This window comes from Leucoraja erinacea, chromosome 24 (genome assembly GCF_028641065.1).
Source record: "Leucoraja erinacea ecotype New England chromosome 24, Leri_hhj_1, whole genome shotgun sequence".
NCBI classification, from domain to species: Eukaryota; Metazoa; Chordata; class Chondrichthyes; order Rajiformes; family Rajidae; genus Leucoraja; species Leucoraja erinaceus.
This window is the reverse complement of record NC_073400.1, coordinates 5,182,970-5,202,078: the sequence shown is the minus strand read 5'-3', so window position 1 is coordinate 5,202,078 and position 19,109 is coordinate 5,182,970. Positions and strand designations below refer to the sequence as shown.

General features: G+C 42.0%; 1 protein-coding gene across 4 annotated transcripts in view; it reads right to left on the bottom strand.

Annotated features, from left to right (window-relative positions):
• Window positions 1-19,109, bottom strand: part of LOC129708588 (suppressor of tumorigenicity 7 protein homolog) — a 135,992-nt gene that overhangs the window by 80,513 nt on the left and 36,370 nt on the right. For 3 of the 4 annotated variants that reach the window (XM_055654414.1, XM_055654415.1, XM_055654416.1), the window contains exons 2-5: window positions 18,748-18,830; window positions 7,148-7,310; window positions 3,487-3,541; window positions 1,294-1,409 (exon numbers count right to left, since the gene is read on the bottom strand). In XM_055654414.1, the coding sequence (XP_055510389.1) occupies window positions 1,294-1,409; window positions 3,487-3,541; window positions 7,148-7,310; window positions 18,748-18,830 (417 nt within the window). The remainder of the gene's footprint in view (window positions 1-1,293; window positions 1,410-3,486; window positions 3,542-7,147; window positions 7,311-18,747; window positions 18,831-19,109) is intronic. The other variant, XM_055654417.1, reaches the window with a different exon arrangement.

The window sequence follows — 19,109 nt, the reverse complement described above, 5'->3', positions numbered from 1 at the left end:
GTAATGAAAGTAGACAAGTTTGGCATTTTTAATTGACCAATTTTTCAGAATCACCATTCCCAAAATTTTCAGCAGTGACTACACCTCAAAGCAGATCAAGGCTTCTGTACCACAAAAGGCATCGTCACCCAATCCATTTTTGTCCCAGGTTATCTGTCACACATTCAGGCTTACCAGAAGGAATCCAAAGCAGAGAAAGACTTGTAGATATTTCCTACTCACTAAGACCTAGTGCATAGCATAATATAAATGCTATTGCAGAAACTGGCAAGGAACAGATTTCTAAATCAAGATGAATAAATATAATTTACACTGGTGAGAAGCATCTAATTGCCTAATCCATTATTTAATTAAGAGAGGTCTGCATCAACAAAGAAATTTCAGCCAGTATTGCTAGGAAGAATATAGTGTGCAGGAAGTGTTCAAGACGGAACTGCAGATGCTGGAAAATCGAAGGTGCACAAAAATGCTGGAGTAACTCAGCGGGTGCAGCAGCATCTATGGAGCGAAGGAAAGAGGTGACGTTTCGGGCCGAAACCCTTCTTCAGACTAGTGTGCAGGAAACTGGGTTTAAAAGTGAACAATATAATTGATATGACTGACAAACATTTTTTAAAAAAGCGAGTATATCCACTCCACCTCATAAACTGCATGTTAAACTGGAAAAAAGGCAATTGAAAGCCCCAAGGTGAACAAGGAATTTGGTTGAAATGGTATCTCGTAAGAGTGACAACTAACACCAAGATATTGGTTAGTACATGGGACAAGAAACAATGTTCATTTAATAAAGAACTAGGCCAAACCCTTCACATTTCACTTGACAGTTTGACTTTTTACAGCTGAAAACTTAAAATGCTCTCCATCATGAGGCTTCAGTGAGCCGAGTGTAATTGGAATGGGGATATTAACAAAAGAATGTAATAACAAGTTAATCCAACAGGAACCAAACCTAGTAATTACATACCTGAAAGCTTTGGTAAGCTCCATTAAAAGTGCTTGTGCATTGTAATACTAAAGGGTGCATATAAACTGTAGCTATCAGAGCTATCAATTTCTCTTGTGAAAAGAATGCCAGCGCAGGTGCCCATAGTTAGTTTAGGATTTAGATATTGTAAACCTAAACTCTCATATATTAAGTAATTACGTTTTAAATGACACCACCCCGCCCCACCACCAAATTCTAGAACCTTTTAAAAACTCTTCCATGATATTCCTGTATGCGTATCATGGTAGCAGCATTCCTGTACCCAAAATGCCATTGGATTTCTCTGCTTGTCAATGCCTCAGTCTCACCTGCATCTGCAGGTCTGACATGATCTGTGTCACACGTGAAAAAGGTCTGATGGTCCTGTGCAGACAGATTCATGTCATAATATGTCAATGGCTCTCTTCCTGTGACCCATGTGTATCTTTAGAAAACAAAAAAAAAGGATTATTAAACATTGTTCACAATCGAGGGTTATGATCAGGGAACGTTCAGAAATGTGTCAGCGTGATTCACACGTATTGTTTTAGTCAAAATGCATGAAAATGTGTGGAGGCACGAGACTGCAGATAGAGTTATGGAGCGATGGTGCACGGAAACAAGGCTTTTGGTCCAACTCATCCGTGCCAACCAAAATGCCCAGCGACACTAGTCCTATTTCCCTCTCTTTGGCCCATATCCATTGAAACCTTTCCTATCCACATATCTGTCCAAATGGCCTTTAAATGTTGACACAAGGAGCTGAGGATGTTGCAAATTCTGAGCAGAAAAACAAAGTGCTTAAAGAATTTGGCGCATCCGGCAGCGTTTATGGACTGAAATAGATAGACAGGGTTTTGGATTTGGACCCTTCTTCCGACTAGGTCAACAATCTGTCTGAATAAATATCCCAACCAGAAACTTTATCTGCCCATTTCCTACGAGAGATGCTGCCTGACCCGCTGAGTTCCTCCAGCACTTAGTCTTTTACATTTAATTCATGCTTCAGCTACATCCTCTGGTAGCCGGTTCCTTTATGTACCTTTATCTGTCGAAAAAGTTGTCCCTTTCAAAATCTTTATTTTCTCACCTTAAATCTCTGTCTGCTCTGTAGTTCTTGATTCCCAACCCTGGGGAAAAAGGCGGAGTGCATTCTCTCTATATATGCTGGATGCTGGAATCTGGAGTACAGCACAAATTGCTGGAGGAACGAAGCAAGTTCCAAACATTTGACCAATTCTTTGCCATCAGGGATGCTGCTTAACTCACTGATTTCCTCCAGCAGTTTGTGTATTAAAATATTTATTGTGTTTAGAAGGCAAGCCCAAATAAACTTTTCTAAACTGACTATTTGTGGGAAATCCCAATTTTAATGTGTTGTCATCGATTGTTTGATAAGAGTTTGATTAGCTCAGGAATCACATTAAAATGCAACAACTGATCTTTTCTGCAGTCGGGGTGAAAGCTTTAGATACTATCATTGGGATTATGTCTGGGACAAATAGGACCTGTACAAGAAACAAGGGTTACACCTAAACTGGAGAGAGACCGATATCCTTGCAAGGAGGTTTGCTGATGCTACTCGGGGGAGGGGAGGGAGGTTATGTTTGTTTGACATAAGAGGTGGTAAACTCAGCAGCAGTGAAGCAGGTAGGGAGATTAACTCAAATGTAGAAGGTAAATCAAGCAAGTCCAGTGTGGGTGAGCACACAGAGGAAAGTTAGGGACTGTGTGGGGGTCAGATTGGCTCAACTCCCTTTACTTTAATGCACCAAGTGTTGCAGGTAAATCAGGTAAGCTTGGCGCATGGTATTATGATATCGTTGCAATCACGAAAACGTGGTTGAGGGAATATTCTGGGATATAAAACTTACAAATGTGACAGGAGGGAGTCACAAAAGAGGACAGGAAGTCAAACTTTTGATGATCTCCTGAAGGGTTCCTCCAATAAGGCCAGAGGAGAAGAATTTAGGAATAAGCGAGGGGTTGAGTTAGAGCAGCAGGTCAGCAGAAATGAAAGGATCAGGTACATAAACAAATTGCTGAAAGATGAAATAATAATGTTATAGTATTGGGGGGGGGGGGCGGGGTGGAGCGGGAGAGGGAGGGGTTCAAATTCCTCAATATTAACTGAGATTGCCCGAGTGCAAGGAACTTAGATGGGGCAGAATTTGTTAAGAGAGTCCAAGATAGTTTTTTGGGACAATATTGGCATATGGAGAGAACCTAGAAGAGTTTTTTTTTCAGTATGGCAGGAGTAGACAGAAACAATAGGTCCATCAGGATCAAAAACCTATTTGTGGACTTTGGGAAGAAGACAAAAATGGACAGTGAACTCTCGAACACCTTCTCATACGTACCCCCACGCCCTTGTGGAAGTTTCACCAGCTCTGTTTTATTTTTGAATGGAGAGAAAGTATTGCATTGTTTCCTCTCATCCTCAGTCAACCCACTTTATCCCCACATGCACGCACGCAAACAAATTTTGCCTTAACCACCATATTGAGCCAATATTGACATACCTGCTGTACTCGGCTCCTCTAAAGAGGTTCAATGGGTTTCTCCATACCTTGCATTCTGTCAGAACAAATTTTCAAATATTAATTATTAATGGAAGGGAATGGACAAGAATTCAATCTATAATGCTGCAAGATGTATTTCTTAAAGGGATCTCAGAAGTGATTGGTTCGTGCAGTGTTTGAGCAGCTTTTCACTTCTGAAACCTAGGTAGAAATAGCCCAAATAAATGAACAGAGAAAATAAACCATCCTATATCTGCTGGCTTTAAACTCCAAAGTGATTTGAGTTTGGACAATCCAAATTCTAATGACAAAGTTGTCCCAAAGATAAGACAATCTGTACTTGTTTGAAACTTGTTTATTTACAAAATGCCCCCACCGATTAATATGAACACAATGTTAATAATGATTCAAAGGAGTATTTGAATAAAAGAATGAGCACTCAAAAAGACTCTGCAAACTGGCACATGAAAAAAAAAATAAGGGATGTAAGAATTATTAAATGCTTTTTCAAAGAGAAAGATTTCATGGAGATAGAGGTATGAATGTGGGAATTAGTCTTAATGTTCCCCTTTGTTTCTTGTTCATGTTCTGAGGACATGGATGACAATGTCAATATTAACTGTCCATCCCTACCACTGAACTGAAGATTCACTTAAAAATTAACCAGAGTACAATACAATACAATACAACGGTTTATTTGTCACATTGCACAAAAAGTGCAAGTGAAATGATACGTCAGCAGCGATACAATGATAAAGGGCACACACAAAAAACACAATAAATTTTTAACATAAACATCCACCACAGCATTCATCACTGTGGTGGAAGGCACACAATTTGGCCAGTCCTCCTCCATTTCCCCCCGTAGTAAGGTTGGAATCGCACATAAGCAAGATTGGGTAAGGACTGCAAATGGTTTTGCCACTATAGATATTAATGAAGCAGATGGATTTTTTTTAATAACTGGTAGGTTTGTGGGTCCCACTGTTGATATTATTTCTTTTAAATTGTGAACTGACAATAAGTGATCACGAAGATGTTAGAATCAGAGTCTGATGATACTGGTAGTAGAGTTAACCATGAGGAAAGATATTTTAGAACTGAGGAACTAAGAATCAGGAACCATTGCAGGCCAGTGAGACTATGATAGTCCATGAGTAAGATAGTACATGCAAGTACACCTGTCCTATCTTCCTGTTCTAACCCACACTAGTCACATTCCAGCACATGGCAACAGGAATAATCAGGAGATTACTACCCCCGAGGTCCAGCTTTCTAACCTTCTGACCAACTCCCTGCATTCACTCTGCAGGACCTCATCCCTTTTCCTACCTTCCACTTCCCAGCAACCCCTTTCTCTGACACGACCTGGAGCTGCAGCTGTTCCTGCTATTGCAACTGCAATCACAAGGCAGTCGCTGACAAAGTGGGGCGGCACAGTGATAGTTACTACCTGACAGCGTCAGAGACTCGGGTTTGATCCTGACTACAGGTGCTGTGTGTGGAGTTTGTAAGTTCTTCCTGTGACCATGTGGGTTTTCTCCGGATGCCCCGGTTTCCTCCCACACTCCAAGTACATGCAGGTTTATAGACATAATTGGCTTTGGTGAAATTGTAAACATTGTAAATTGTCCCTGTGTAGGATAGTGCTAGTGTACGGGGTGATCACTGGTTGGTGCAGAATCAGTGGGCCGAAGGGCCTGTTTCTGTGCTGCATCTCTAAAGACTAAAGACAATCGCACTCAAACATGGCAACGTCATCTTTACGTCAGAACGTTGTGGCTTCAAGTGCCACCAGAAAGACAAGAGTACCTAATCTATGTGCACTCCATGCAGTATTATGGGTGAGCTTCAGTGGGAGAATTGCTTTACCATATCAATCCTAGTCTACACACGACCCTCCAGTGAACAAGTTTAATCTTTCACAGCATAGCAGCGTACATCTGGAGCCCCGATCAAAATTTATGCCACAAGCCAAAATTAAATCATAGCAAGCTATTGTGTGTGCATCGGTGCAGGACGCAAATTGACAGCAGCATTTCCCATATTTACAAATTGATTAATTTGTAAAAAAAAAAACATGGGCTGTAAAACATTTTGGAACTGGCTGAGATTTATGAGCTGGAAGACTGGAGGATGGCAAATGCTGTTCCTTTATTCAAGAATGGCTGCAGGGAAAAGCCTGGGAACTACAGGCCAGTGAGACTGACACCAGTGGTCAGAAAGTTACTAGAGTATTCTGAGGGATAAGATATACATGCATTTAGGTAGACAAGAGCTAATTAGGGATAGTCAGCATGGTTTTGTGTATGGGAGGTCGTATCTTATGAATGTGATTTGAGTTTTTTGATGATGTGTCCAAAAAGGTTGCTGAGGGCACTGTAGACATTGTTTATGTGTAGGAAAGATGCTGGTTTAAATCAAAGGTTGACACAAAATGCTGGAGTAACTCAGCGGGTCAGACAGCATCTCTGGAGAGAGAGTAGACATTGCATATATGGATTTCAACAAGACATTCAACAAGGTATCTAAAGAGAGATAGATAATGGATAGAAAATTGGCATAATGGAAGAAATGGTGGAAGGCTGCTTGTCAGACTGGAGGCCTGTGACAAGTGGTATGCCTCAGGGTTCAGTGCTGGGCCCCATTGCTGTTTGTCATCTATATTAATGATTTGGATGTGAATGTGCATGGCATGATTAGCAAATTTGCAGATGAAACAAAAGTGGGTGATATTGTAGATAGTGAAGATGGTTGTCAACAATTTCAGCAGGATCGTTGGGCTGAAGAACGATTGATGGAATTTTATACAAAGAAGTGTAACTTGTTGCAATTTGGGAAGTCTAACGTGGGCAGGACCTATGCTGTGAATGGTAGGGCTCTGGGGAGTGTTGTAGAGCAGAGTTTCCTTGGAAGTATCGTCACAGGTAGTAGGGTGGTCAAAAAATCTTTTGGCACATAGGCCTTCACCAGTCAGAATATTGAGTATAGAAGTTGGCAGGTCATGTTTCAGTTATATACGATGTTGGTGAGGCCACATTTAAAGTACTGTATTCAATTTTGGACACCATGTCATAGGAAAGATATTGTCAAGCTGCAAATCTAAAAGAAATATTAAAATAGATAATAATGTTAATTTCTAATGGATTGATGCAGAAGACTGAAAGGTAATGTGATTTAGGCAATTATTTTGGGCACAGAATACTCTTACAGCTAATGTTTGTCAAGCATAGCTTCATTTAATTATTGCTGCAAAACTAGTTTTACAGATCGGAAACCAACCATAATATTTAATTACTGTAACATTCATCTTACTGATGTAAATCTGTGACAGATTATAACATACAGATGCAATTCTATGGTGGACTTCCCAACATTCAGGGATGAAGCCATGCTGAAATTCCCCGTGAATAGGATGATTCTAAAATGGCATTCCCAATTCACAGGAATGGTACTACGATAACATTCCTGGTATAGTTGGAGGATTCCATGATAGCATTCCCTCTACAGGATGCTTCTCTCGAGAATCTAACTCAGAAGATCTGATTCTAAGGGTCATAGTCATAAATATTTCCCGTATTTCTGGTTTTGGTTCTTTACAACTCATTAAATTGTTCTTCATTTCACAAAAACAATCAAGATTATCAATAGAAGTGATTACCCGAAACATTTTGCCTGTTCGACTCAGCCTCTCCATTGCTGGCAGTAAAATTAATTGAAGGCGTGTTGTTATCCACCGCGCCAAGTAGTGGCCGCAAGTGGCTCACGGAGACCTGCTCAATGAAGGATGTGCCGTACTTCCGAAAATACCACCATTCAAAAATCTGAAACGGTAAAGCAGACATGCAGGAGAAGAGGCATTATTAGACTGCTGATGCTTTCACTCATCTTTAGCTAAGTGAAACTACTTGATAAATGACTGGTGCCAACTGTGGCTCAGTTGTCTGCTCTATTATCTTGAGGTTAGAAGATTATGGCTTTAAGTATAGAATCCAGATGTATACTCCTGTATAATCTTAACAACTACTACATTGTTAGAGATGCCACTTTTGAGCTAATGTGTTAAATCAATTTGTCCCCTTAGGTGATCCCATGGTACCATTTTAAAGATAAGTAGGTGATTCTTCCCTGGTGTATTGGCTAATGTTTATCCACTTTGTTGATGCACTTTCCTATGTCTGAACAGCGACTACATTTCAAATGTAGTCTGGAGCATCCAGAAGCTGTGTATTATTCTGCAAAATATAAGTGCTTTTTTGTATGTCATTTTACACTGTAAATTAAATTTGGGTTAATTTTATCAGTTTTTCTTTTAGTCAAGGTATGCATTGAACTTCCGCTCAGCGATTCCCAGGCTCATTGTAACTCAAGAATGACCCTTGGCATTTACAGTGCAATAGAATACAAGATATTTTAAATCAGCATACAGCCCCAGACAACTGATGTTATCTTCACACCTCCATACTTAAGCATGCCCGAGCTTTACTGAAAGTCTATGACCTGGGGATAGGGAATAAGCTCTGATTAACAGAGTATATATATCAAACTACTTTCCTTTTTATAATCTTCCTATTCCATGACATGTTTAAAATGCCAGTTATAATATCCTTGCACTGGCTACTGAAAAGAACAGAAATGCATCTCTATTTCACTTTCCGCAGCAGATTGGCTTGCTGGTGCCTTTCCACAAAGCTCAGATTAGAAACTCATGCCCCTGGGAATCACTATGCTTCAAGGCACCAGAAGCAGCAGAGGAAGGCTGAAATACCACAGAACCTGATAAAGTTTGAACCTTTAAATAAGATTTAAAGTGAAAATAGAATTTCTGAAATTGTTCAAAACATCTAAGCTGCACCACCCTGTATTTAATGGCATATGGTCAAATGACTGTACATCACAACATATCTTCTATACCTTTTCACATTGTACCCGTTTTCTTTTGTAGCCTTCACACAGATGCCTAATTTTGCAAAATTTGCAGAAATTAGGTAGTGCATTAATAAGGTACCATTTGCTTTTTTTTGTAGCTTGCTGCATCTGCATGTTAATTTTCAATGTCTCATGTACAAGAACACTCCAGTAACTTTATCAATTGCTCTGGCAAACTAAAACGCTACAAACTAAAATTAATTTTTCATTTTTCCCACCAAAAAGTCAATTTCACTTTTTCCACATTATATTCCATGCATTTCAAAACTGATTTAAATTGCCTTTATCCTTTTTTCAGTCTCCTTCCATACTTTTCAGGGCTAAGTTATTCACATAGCTTTGTGTCTGCAAACTTACATATAATCTCAAAGTGCTGGAGTAACTCAGCGGGTCAGGCAGCATCTCTGGGGAACATGGACAGGTGATGTTTTGATTCGGGATCCTGAGTGGGGGGGGGGGAAGAGGAGATGCAGGAGCGAATGTGGCACGTAATAGGTGGACACAGGTTTGGGGGGGGGGAGATAAATAGGTGTGCATCCAGGTGGGACACGGGGGAGATTTCAAACGTTTTTTATTGTCATATGTACCAATTAAGGTACAGTGATATGCAAATTACCATACAGCCATACAAAATAAGACACACAACTTAACATAAACATTCACCACAGCGGATTCCCCACATTCCTCACTGTGATGGAAGGCAAAAAATTCCAAACTTCTTCCTCTTTATTCTCCCGCGGTCGGGACAATCGAAGCTCCCTCAGCCGGTGGTCAAAATTCCCACGTCGGGGCGATCAAAACTCCTGCGGCTTGGAGTTCCAAAGGTTGGTCTCTGACCAGAGACTGCGAGCAACGTGTTGGTAAATCCACAAGCACCCATGGTTGGAGCTCCGAGGTCGATCCCTGACAAAGGGATTGTGGGCTCCACGATGTTAAAGTCCCGTAGGCTCCTCGTGGTGGAGCTCTCAAAAGTCGGTCTCCAGCAAAGGCAGCCAACTCCTCGATGTTAGTGCAGACGGAGATAGGATACGGGGCAAAAAACCCCCAAAAAAACGCATCTTCGTCGAGGTAAGAGATTAGAATAAGATTCCCCCCAACACCCCCTTCCCATCCCCAACATAAAACAAGCTAAAGAACACTAAAAACATACATTTAACACATACTATTAAAACACAAAGGATGGGACAGGCAGTTGGCGAGGCAGTCATTGCTGAATTGGGGGGAGAGAAAGTATGGAATACGAGATGCTGTTCCTCCAGTTTGCATGCGGCTCACTCTGGCAATGGAGGAGGTCCACGACAGAAAGGTCAATATGACAATGGGACAGGGAGTTAAAATAATTATCAACCTGGAGTCCTAGTAGGCTTTAGCAGACAGTTTGTTCGCCAAACACTTCCGCTTGGGAAGCTTATAAACAGTATAAACATTAAATTTTCCAATTTTAGGTGACTTCGAACAACCTCCCATTTCTCTACCACAGCCCCTTTTCTTCCCTCACCTGAACTCGTATCTCTATATCCCGTCCGCCTCCCCCTGCTCCTACATTCCTTCCTCCAGCTTCACAATTTGTAACTCTTCAATCCATCTGTCTCACACCTTCTGCTTTAACCTCACCTATCCATGTTCTTTAGCGAGGCAGCCTGACCTGCTGAGTTACTCCAGCACTTTGTGTCCTTTTGTTTAAAGCAACAACTGCAGTTTATAAAATAATGAGGAGAATAGAATGGATGAATATACAGAATCATTTTTCCCCATGTTAAGGGAATCAAGAATCAGAGGACATGAGTTTAAGGTGAGAAGGGAAAGAGAAGGGAAAGCCTATTAGGCTTACTAATAGGCTTTAGATCTAGTAGGCTTTATTATTATCACATGAACCAAGGCACTGTAAAAAGTATTGCTTTAAATGCTATCCAAACACATCAGATCTAATATATACATAGATACATTACCTAAATCTCTAAATTAATTCAAACTCGTACAATAGATAGAGCAACGGGGAAGATAGTACTGCTGTAGATTTGGGAGGAGCAACAGCAGCAACAGATTAGCTAGAGATACCACTGATTGGCTCTAGCCCAAGTGTGAGGAGAGGGGTGAAAACAGTTGAAAACTGAGGAATTGGCTGTGTAAATTGGTAAATCAGGCAATTTATCAGTCAATTTAAGCAGGACAGCTCTTTGCGAGCGGCAGTGAGTGAAGTGCCCTGTGAGAAAAGTGTGAGTCTTTGGCTCGAGAGTCTTCGGAGAGGAGGCTGAGGTGAGGAGACCACGCAATACGCTTGAGAGGCTAAGGATTCTGGGAGAGGCAAAGAGGTTTGCCACGCACTGCAAGGGAGCAGTGGGCCAGACAGGAAGAGCGGACGGAATTACCACTAGACAGCCAACCCAGTAGGTAATTTACGGCTGGGGTGAGTACTTTCCCATTTATAGGAGGTAGGATTATATAAATAAGGGGTGTATCAATACAGTAGGGGATTCTTAAATAGGACCAGTTAATTACTTATATAAGATGGGCGGTCAGGAGATGTGCCAATACTGCGAGATGTGGGAATTTGTCGACACCATTGATGTAGAAGATCCCTACAGCTGCAGTAAGTGTTTGAGGCTAGAGGAACTCCAGCTCCGCATTGATGAGCTGGAGACCCAACTTCATACGCTGCGGTACATCAGGGAGGGGGAGTATTACCTGGATGTTTTGTGCCAGGGGATGGTCACACCGACCAGTTTAACTAATTCAGTAGGCAGTGAGCAAGGAAAGGAAGGTGTGGCCATAAGCGAGGCAGGTAGGGGGAACCAGGAGGAGATGCGGCAGGAGCCACAGCCCTTGTCCCTGACGAGCATGACCGAGGCTCTTACTCAATGTAAGGACGGGATCAGGGGCTGTGGGAGGGATGAGCAACCTGGCTGCAGCACCGTGGATCAGGAGGCCATTCAAGAGGGGGGAGTTAGAAGAAATGCCGTAGTGATAGGGGATAGTATTATTCGGGGGGTAGATAAGGTTCTCTGCGGCCAGCAGAACATGTCCCGAAGGCTGTGTTGCCTACCCGGTGCTAGGGTTAAGGATATCTCTGCGATGCTGGAGAGAAATTTGCAGTGGGAGGGGGAGGATCCAGTGGTCGTGGTCCATGTGGGGACCAATGACATAGGAAGGACGAGGAAGGAGGATCTGCTGAAGGAGTTTGAGCAGTTAGGGAATAAATTAAAAAGCAGAACCTCGAGGGTACTGATCTCCGGATTGCTACCTGAGCCACGGGCCAAATCGGCGAGGATACGTAAAATTAAGAAGCTAAATGCGTGGCTCAAAGACTGGTGTGGGAATAATGGGTTTGGTTTCTTGGGCCACTGGCACCAGTACTGGGACAGGGGGGATCTGTTCTGTAAGGACGGACTTCACCTGAACGGTGCTGGGACTGGGGTCCTGGCAAATCATATAACTAGGGCAGTAGAGAGGTCTTTAAACTAAGTAGCGGGGGGGAGGTATCAAGGGGGGTAATAACGGCAGGGGTAGAGGAAATAGAGCAGGGTATCAGTGGGGAAGCGGAAAGTCAAAATGTGACAGGAGAGACAGAATGTGTGAAGATAAAGCTTTAGATGTAAAAGGGGCAAAAAACGGAAAGGAAGGGTAGTAAAAATCATCTGAAAGTGCTTTATCTAAATGCACGGAGTATTCGTAATAAGATAAATGAATTAACGGTGCAATTAAGTATATATAGTTATGATATCGTGGCCATTACGGAGACATGGCTGCAAGGGGATCAGGACTGGGAGTTAAATATAGAGGGGTACTCGACAATTAGGAAAGATAGACAGGAAAGAAAGGGAGGAGGGGTGGCCCTTTTAATAAGGGAGGGAATAACGGCAATAGAGAGGAAGGATATTGCGTTGAAGGATCAGGATAGTGAAACAGCTTGGGTACAGATAGAGAATAATAAGGGGAAAAAAAAACTAGTGGGTGTAATTTATAGACCTCCAAATAGCTGTGACGCTGTTAGTCAGAACATAAATCTGCAAATAGTTGACGCATGTAAAAAGGGAACTGCTGTAATCATGGGGGACTTCAATTTTCATATTAATTGGGCAAACCAAACTGGGCAGGGTAGACTAGAGGAAGAGTTTATAGAAAGTATTAGAGACGGGTTCCTAGAACAGTATGTCACAGAACCGACAAGGGGGGAGGCAATCTTGGATCTGGTCCTGTGTAATGAAGCAGGATTAATTAAAAATGTCATAGTTAGGGACTCGTTGGGAACAAGTGACCACAATATGGTCGAATTCCATATTCAAATAGAAGGGGAGCAGGTTGAAACTCAGGCTAGGGTGCTTAGTCTAAATAAGGGGGATTATGAAGGTATGAGGACTGAGCTGATCAAAGTTGACTGGGATAGCAGACTCAAGAATAAGACGGTACATGAGCAGTGGTGTACGTTTAAGGGTATACTGTATAACCTTCAAGAAAAATTTATTCCTATGAAGAAAAAAAGGGGTAAGGGTAAGAACAGTCAGCCATGGCTCAGTAAAACTATAAAGGATAGTATTCGGCTGAAGGCAAGGGCATATAAGGTAGCCAGAGATAGTGGGAGGGTAGAGGATTGGGAAGCATTTAAAGGTCAGCAAAAAATAACTAAGAGATTAATTAAGACGGGGAAAATAGACTATGAAAGGAATTTAGCGAACAACATAAAAACTAATAGTAAGAGTTTTTATAGCTATATAAAAAGAAAAAGGGTGGCTAAGGTGAACGTTGGTCCATTGGAGGGTGAGACTGGAGAGTTGTTGGTGGGGAACATGGAAATGGCAAAGGCATTAAACGAGTATTTTGTATCAGTCTTCACCATAGAAGACACAAAAAATATTACAACGCTGGATAAACAGGGGGCGGTAGGAATGGAGGAGCTAAATACTATTAAGATCACCAAGGAGGTGGTATTAGGGAAATTAATGAGACTGAAGGAGGATAAATCCCCTGGGCCTGATGGATTACATCCAAGGGTCTTGAGGGAGATAGCGGTGGGGATTGTGGATGCATTGGTGATAATTTTCCAAAACTCCCTGGAGGCAGGAACGGTCCCAGTGGATTGGAAAATGGCCAATGTAACACCTATATTTAAAAAAGGAAGTAAACAGAAGGCGGGTAACTATAGACCGGTTAGTCTAACATCGGTGGTGGGTAAAATGTTAGAGACAATTATTAAAGAAACACTATCGGGGCACTTGGATAAACATGACTTCATCGGACAGAACCAACATGGTTTTGTGAAGGGGAAGTCCTGTTTAACGAATCTGCTCGAATTCTTTGAGGAAGTAACAACCCGGGTGGATAAAGGGGAACCGGTGGATGTGGTATACTTGGACTTCCAAAAGGCTTTTGACAAGGTGCCACATAAGAGACTATTGCTAAAAATAAAAAATTATGGGATTGGGGGTAATATATTAGCATGGGTAGAGGATTGGCTAACAAATAGGAAGCAGAGAGTGGGGATAAATGGTTCATACTCGGGATGGCAACCGGTAACTAGCGGGGTTCCGCAAGGGTCGGTGCTGGGACCCCAGTTGTTCACAATTTATATAAATGATTTGGAGGAGGGAACCAAGTGTAATATATCAAAATTTGCGGACGATACAAAAATGGGAGGAAAAGTAGGGGATGAGGAGGATAGGAAGAGTCTGCAAAAGGATATAGATAAGCTAGGTGAGTGGGCAACAACTTGGCAGATGAAATTTAATACTAATAAATGTGAAGTCATTCACTTTGGGAAAAAAAATGATAGGGCAAGTTATTTTCTAAATGAGGAGGAGCTGCGTTGTAATGCAACGCAAAGGGATCTAGGGGTATTAGTACATGAATCACTGAAAGTTAGTATGCAGGTGCAGCAAGCAATCAGGAAGGCCAATGGAGTTTTGGCCTTTATTGCTAGGGGGATTGAGTATAAAAACACGGAGGTCTTGCTGCAGCTGTACACAGTATTAGTGAGACCACATTTGGAATACTGTGTACAGTTCTGGAGTCCATATTTAAGAAAGGATGTACTAGCCCTGGAGGCAGTGCAGCGAAGGTTTACAAGATTAATTCCTGCAATGAGGGGATTGACATATGAGGAAAGGTTAAGTAGGCTGGAACTCTACTCTTTGGAGTTTAGAAGAATGAGAGGCGATCTCATTGAAACATATAAGATCGTGAGGGGCCTTGATCGGGTGGATGCACCGAGGATGTTCCCAATGATCGGGGAAACTAGAACTAGGGGACATAGTTGCAGAATAAGGGGGGGCTCTTTTAAAACTGAGATGAGGAAGAACTTCTTCACCCAGAGGGTGGTTAATTTATGGAATTCACTGCCCCAGGGAGCAGTGGAAGCAGAAACTTTAAATATATTTAAGACTAAAATAGATGGTTTTTTAGCTGCCAAGGGGATAAGGGGCTACGGGGAGAGGGCAGGGATATGGACCTAGGTATGGTTAGTATAGTAAGACCTGAGTGATCTCCTGGACAAGTGTCGATCGCCTAGATTGGGGTCGGAGAGGAATTTCCCGGATTTTTTTCCCGAATTGGACCTGGGTTTTTATCCGGTTTTTTGCCTCCCCCAGGAGATCACGAGGTTCTTGGGGTGGAGAGGGGTGATAGCGGTATAAAGGGGAGGGTAGTGTCTTGTGTTCTGTGTCTTGTGTCTACTGTTTGTGGGTAAGTGTGTCTGTTTAGTGTTCAGCCATGAGCGAATGGCGGTGCGGGCTCGATGGACCTGGTGGTCTGCTCTCGCACCTACTTTCTATGTTTCTATGTTTCTATAGATGCAGATTATAGTTCTCAGCATAGTAGTACGTCAGTTCCTTAGTGTCAAACAGTTCCCTAGCTCACAAAAGGACAATTTGGAAGCCCCAAAACAGAGAGGAAAAAGCTGTTCCCGAGTCTGACAGTGTGTGCTTTCAAGCTTCTGTTCCTTCTACCAGGCGGGAACAAGAAGAAGCAGGAATGACTGGGGTGGGACAAGATTTTGCTTTTCTGAGACAGTGTGAAGTGTAGAGTCAACGGTGGGAAATCTGGTCTGTGTGATGGACCGACTGGGTTACATCTACAACTCACTGCAATTTCTTGCAGACATTCCCCCAAACCAAATCATGACACAACCCATCAGTATGTTTCCTATGGTGCATCTGCAGAAGTTTGTAAGAGTTTAGTTTAGAGTTTTATTCAGAGGTACAGGGAGGAAAGGCCCTTCGGCCCAACGATTCCGTGCCGACCAGCGATCACCCCGACACACGAGGGACAATTTTTACAGAAGCCAATTAACCTGTCTTTGGAATATGGGAGGAGACTAGAGCACCCGGAGAAAACTCATGTGGTCACAGGGAGAACGTACAAACTCCGTACAGACAGCATTCGTCGTCAGGATCGAACCCGGGTCTCTGGCGCAGTAAGGCAGCAACTCTACCGCTGTGCCACTGCGTCGCTCCTGTAATTCAGCATTACTGGAGACATACCAAATTTCCTCAGTCTCAAGAAGGAGAGAGTTGGCTTGCCTTCTTGGTTGTTGCATCAATGCGGATAGTCCACAACAGATCATTGATCATATTAACACTTAGAAACTTGAAGCACTCTAACATTTCCACATCTGTATCATTGATGCTGATTGGGGCATGTCCATGGAAGTCAATAACTAGCTCTCTTGTCTTGCTGACATTCAGGGAGAGGTTACTGTCCTCTCACCATGTCACTAAGTTCTCGATCGCCATTCTGTGCTCTCTCTCTCGTCATTGTTCATGATTTGGCCCATCACAGTGATGTCTTCTGCAAATTTGTAAATGGAATTAGAGCCAAATTGGTTGTATAATTGTGAATGTAAAGGGAGATTACTAGGGGACTAAGAACGCATCCTTGTGGGGCACCGATGTTGAGAATTATTTTGGAGGAGGTGTTGTCACCTGTCCTCACTGATTTAAGTCTGTGCGTCATCAACTCGTGGATCTAGTAGCAGTGGGGAGAGTTGATTCCTTTGATCTGGAATTTGGAGATGAGTTTGGATGAGATTATGGTGAAGGTAGAGCCACAGTCGATAAATAGGAGTCTAACATAGGAGTCCTTGGTGTCTAAGTGTTTCAGAGATGAGTTTATGGCCAGGAAGATGATGTCTGCTGCCAGAGGGGCAGCTTTCTCACGCAGAGGGTGGACGGTATATGGAATGAGCTGCCAGAGGAGGTAGTTGAGCCAGGTACAATAATCTATATACTTTTAAACGCGTGTGTGTGTGCGCGTGCGTGTGCGTGCGTGCGTGCGTGTGTGTGTGTGTGTGTGTGTGCATGTCAGATTAGAATTTCAGATTAGATTTTTGGCCTTTGATTCGTTGGTCCGTCAAAACCACACGCAAAAACTCCGAGATTTATTCCATTTCGCTAGCGATTTAACTTTTACATTCGCATATCCACTCCTCATTAAATTTTGTCGTTTTTATGTACACATTTTTAATAAAATCCTTCAACCCCCCCACTCACTCATTTTTTTCGCCTTCTCACCACCATAACGGCGGCTGCTGCCTGGCTCTCCTCCAAAAATGCAGCCATTTTTCACATTTCGCTAGCGATTTTCGCTGCTGCCGCCCGGCTCTCCCTGCACTCCCCCCCCCCCCCCCCCCCCCGGCTCTCTGTCACGCTGGCGGAAGGCACAGATCGCCATCCCCGTGGGCTTGCACTGTCCGAAAATCCTTCTATCTTCAGTGTAAACCAGCATCTGCAGTTCCTTCCCGCACAAATAATTTATACGCCATGGTAAAAAGAACGATACCTCTATTACTTGTGACACACTAGTCTGAGCACAGGCACTATCCAAATCTTATTGCATGCACAAACTATTCAAGTATCTGAATGCAATTGAAAAGTGTGCATGGACCAACATTCAACAAGTTTGACTTGAGAAACAGGGGAATTATATGAAAAACACCGAATGAACGGCATTGCTGAATTATTGAGAAATCTGCTATATTTCATACCTCATCCATCATAATACAATCAATAAATTTTTCTTTAAATAACTAGCTGAAGCTAGAAATATACAAGCATCTCTAACCTGTTCACTTCCCTCACGAAACATAATCAAACTTCGACTGCTTATTTAAAGCAATTAGACATTTTGACTTCAAGGAGTAATGCAAATTAAATTATAATTCCCGTTTCAATGCTGTAGTCAGTATAAATTATTATGTAAGAAGAAGAATAAATATACAATTGATGTTTACAGTGGGCTTTAAATGCCAGTTCCTGAGTCTATTCCATCCACGGCCTCTCCTCGTCCATTTTCCTCACCCTCTCTTAACCGTTACACCACAGCCTTGGCTCCCAATCACACAACTTCCAGTCTGTTGCAAAGTAATGGGTCAACCACAACTTCCTTTAACTCAATATCAGCAGGGCACAGTCAAGGTTCCTTCCGCTGCTGGACAGGGGGGGGCGGGGTGTGGTGGAGACACCCCTCAAAATAAGGGAAGGGATTCCATGCCAGTGGGCCAATTGAGGGGCAAGGGTGTGGGGTAAAATTGTGACTTTGGGAAACTCTATGGAATGTATGTATAGCCTCTGAGAATGTCGGATGGAGTTTTGTATGGATCATGTATTGTATATATTTACTTCTCGAATAAAGTATATTATGAAATAAAAAAATAAAAAAATCAGCAAGCCCCTGCTGTTAAGTTTGGCTCCTGTCAAAAATTGAATTGAATTACCAATCATAAACTCATCTATTGTCGATCATTTTTTTAGTTCACTTTATTATTGTCATGTGTACCGAGGTACAGTGCAAAGCTTTTGTTTGCCTGCCCTCCAATCAAATAAAAGATTATACATGATTACAATCAAGCCGTCTACAGTGCACAAATAAAGGATAAAGGGTACAACATTTACTGCAAGATAAAGCCCGATTAAATATAATTCAAAGGTCTCCAATGTGGTAGCTAAGTGTGTGTTAGAGGGAACTACAGATGCTGGTTTGAACCAAATATAGACACAAAAAAAGTCATTTGGAGAACAAGTTACCAATTTCTACAGCTTTTTAACATGGACAAAATTCTATCTTGATTTTACACTCAAACAGCTTTGTTTTAACTTTGCTATATCCATTCTCTATTGTGAATGCTGCTAACACCATTATACATATTAAACAATTATGTAAAAGCTGTTAATAGCATTCAGCAAAATGGTAAAAACATTCCTTAGAAAATATTTTTTTTACGAGAACCTGCCAATCGAGATCGAGATATTCTTTTGGGGTCTGTGGTGAGCAATCAGCTGCAGAATTACTGGGAGTCAAAGGGAGGAAACTATTTTACTTTAAAATAATGGATTTAATACTTACTAATATGAGTCCTGATATGAGAGAGGATGTCCCTGTTAATGCCACATAGAACTTCGGAGTCAATGTGTTGAGAAATGCAGTTACTGAAAGGAAGAAAAATAATTCATAGCTAAGCAAGGAAATCAAACTCTAAAAAAAAGACAATCATTTCTTTAGGCACTGTTATTTCACCAAGCAGGATGTCACAAAAAAAATCAGTCCAAGCAGATGGACTTAAATATCACTTTCATCCATCCTGTCTAATTGTTCTTGTATTCACAATCAATGCTCTGCCAATGATCACCCTTGTCACCCATGGCTCAATGAGGAATATTTTTTATCAGAAGTAGATGGCTGCAGTTTTCTCTCCAAAGCCTCAAGTA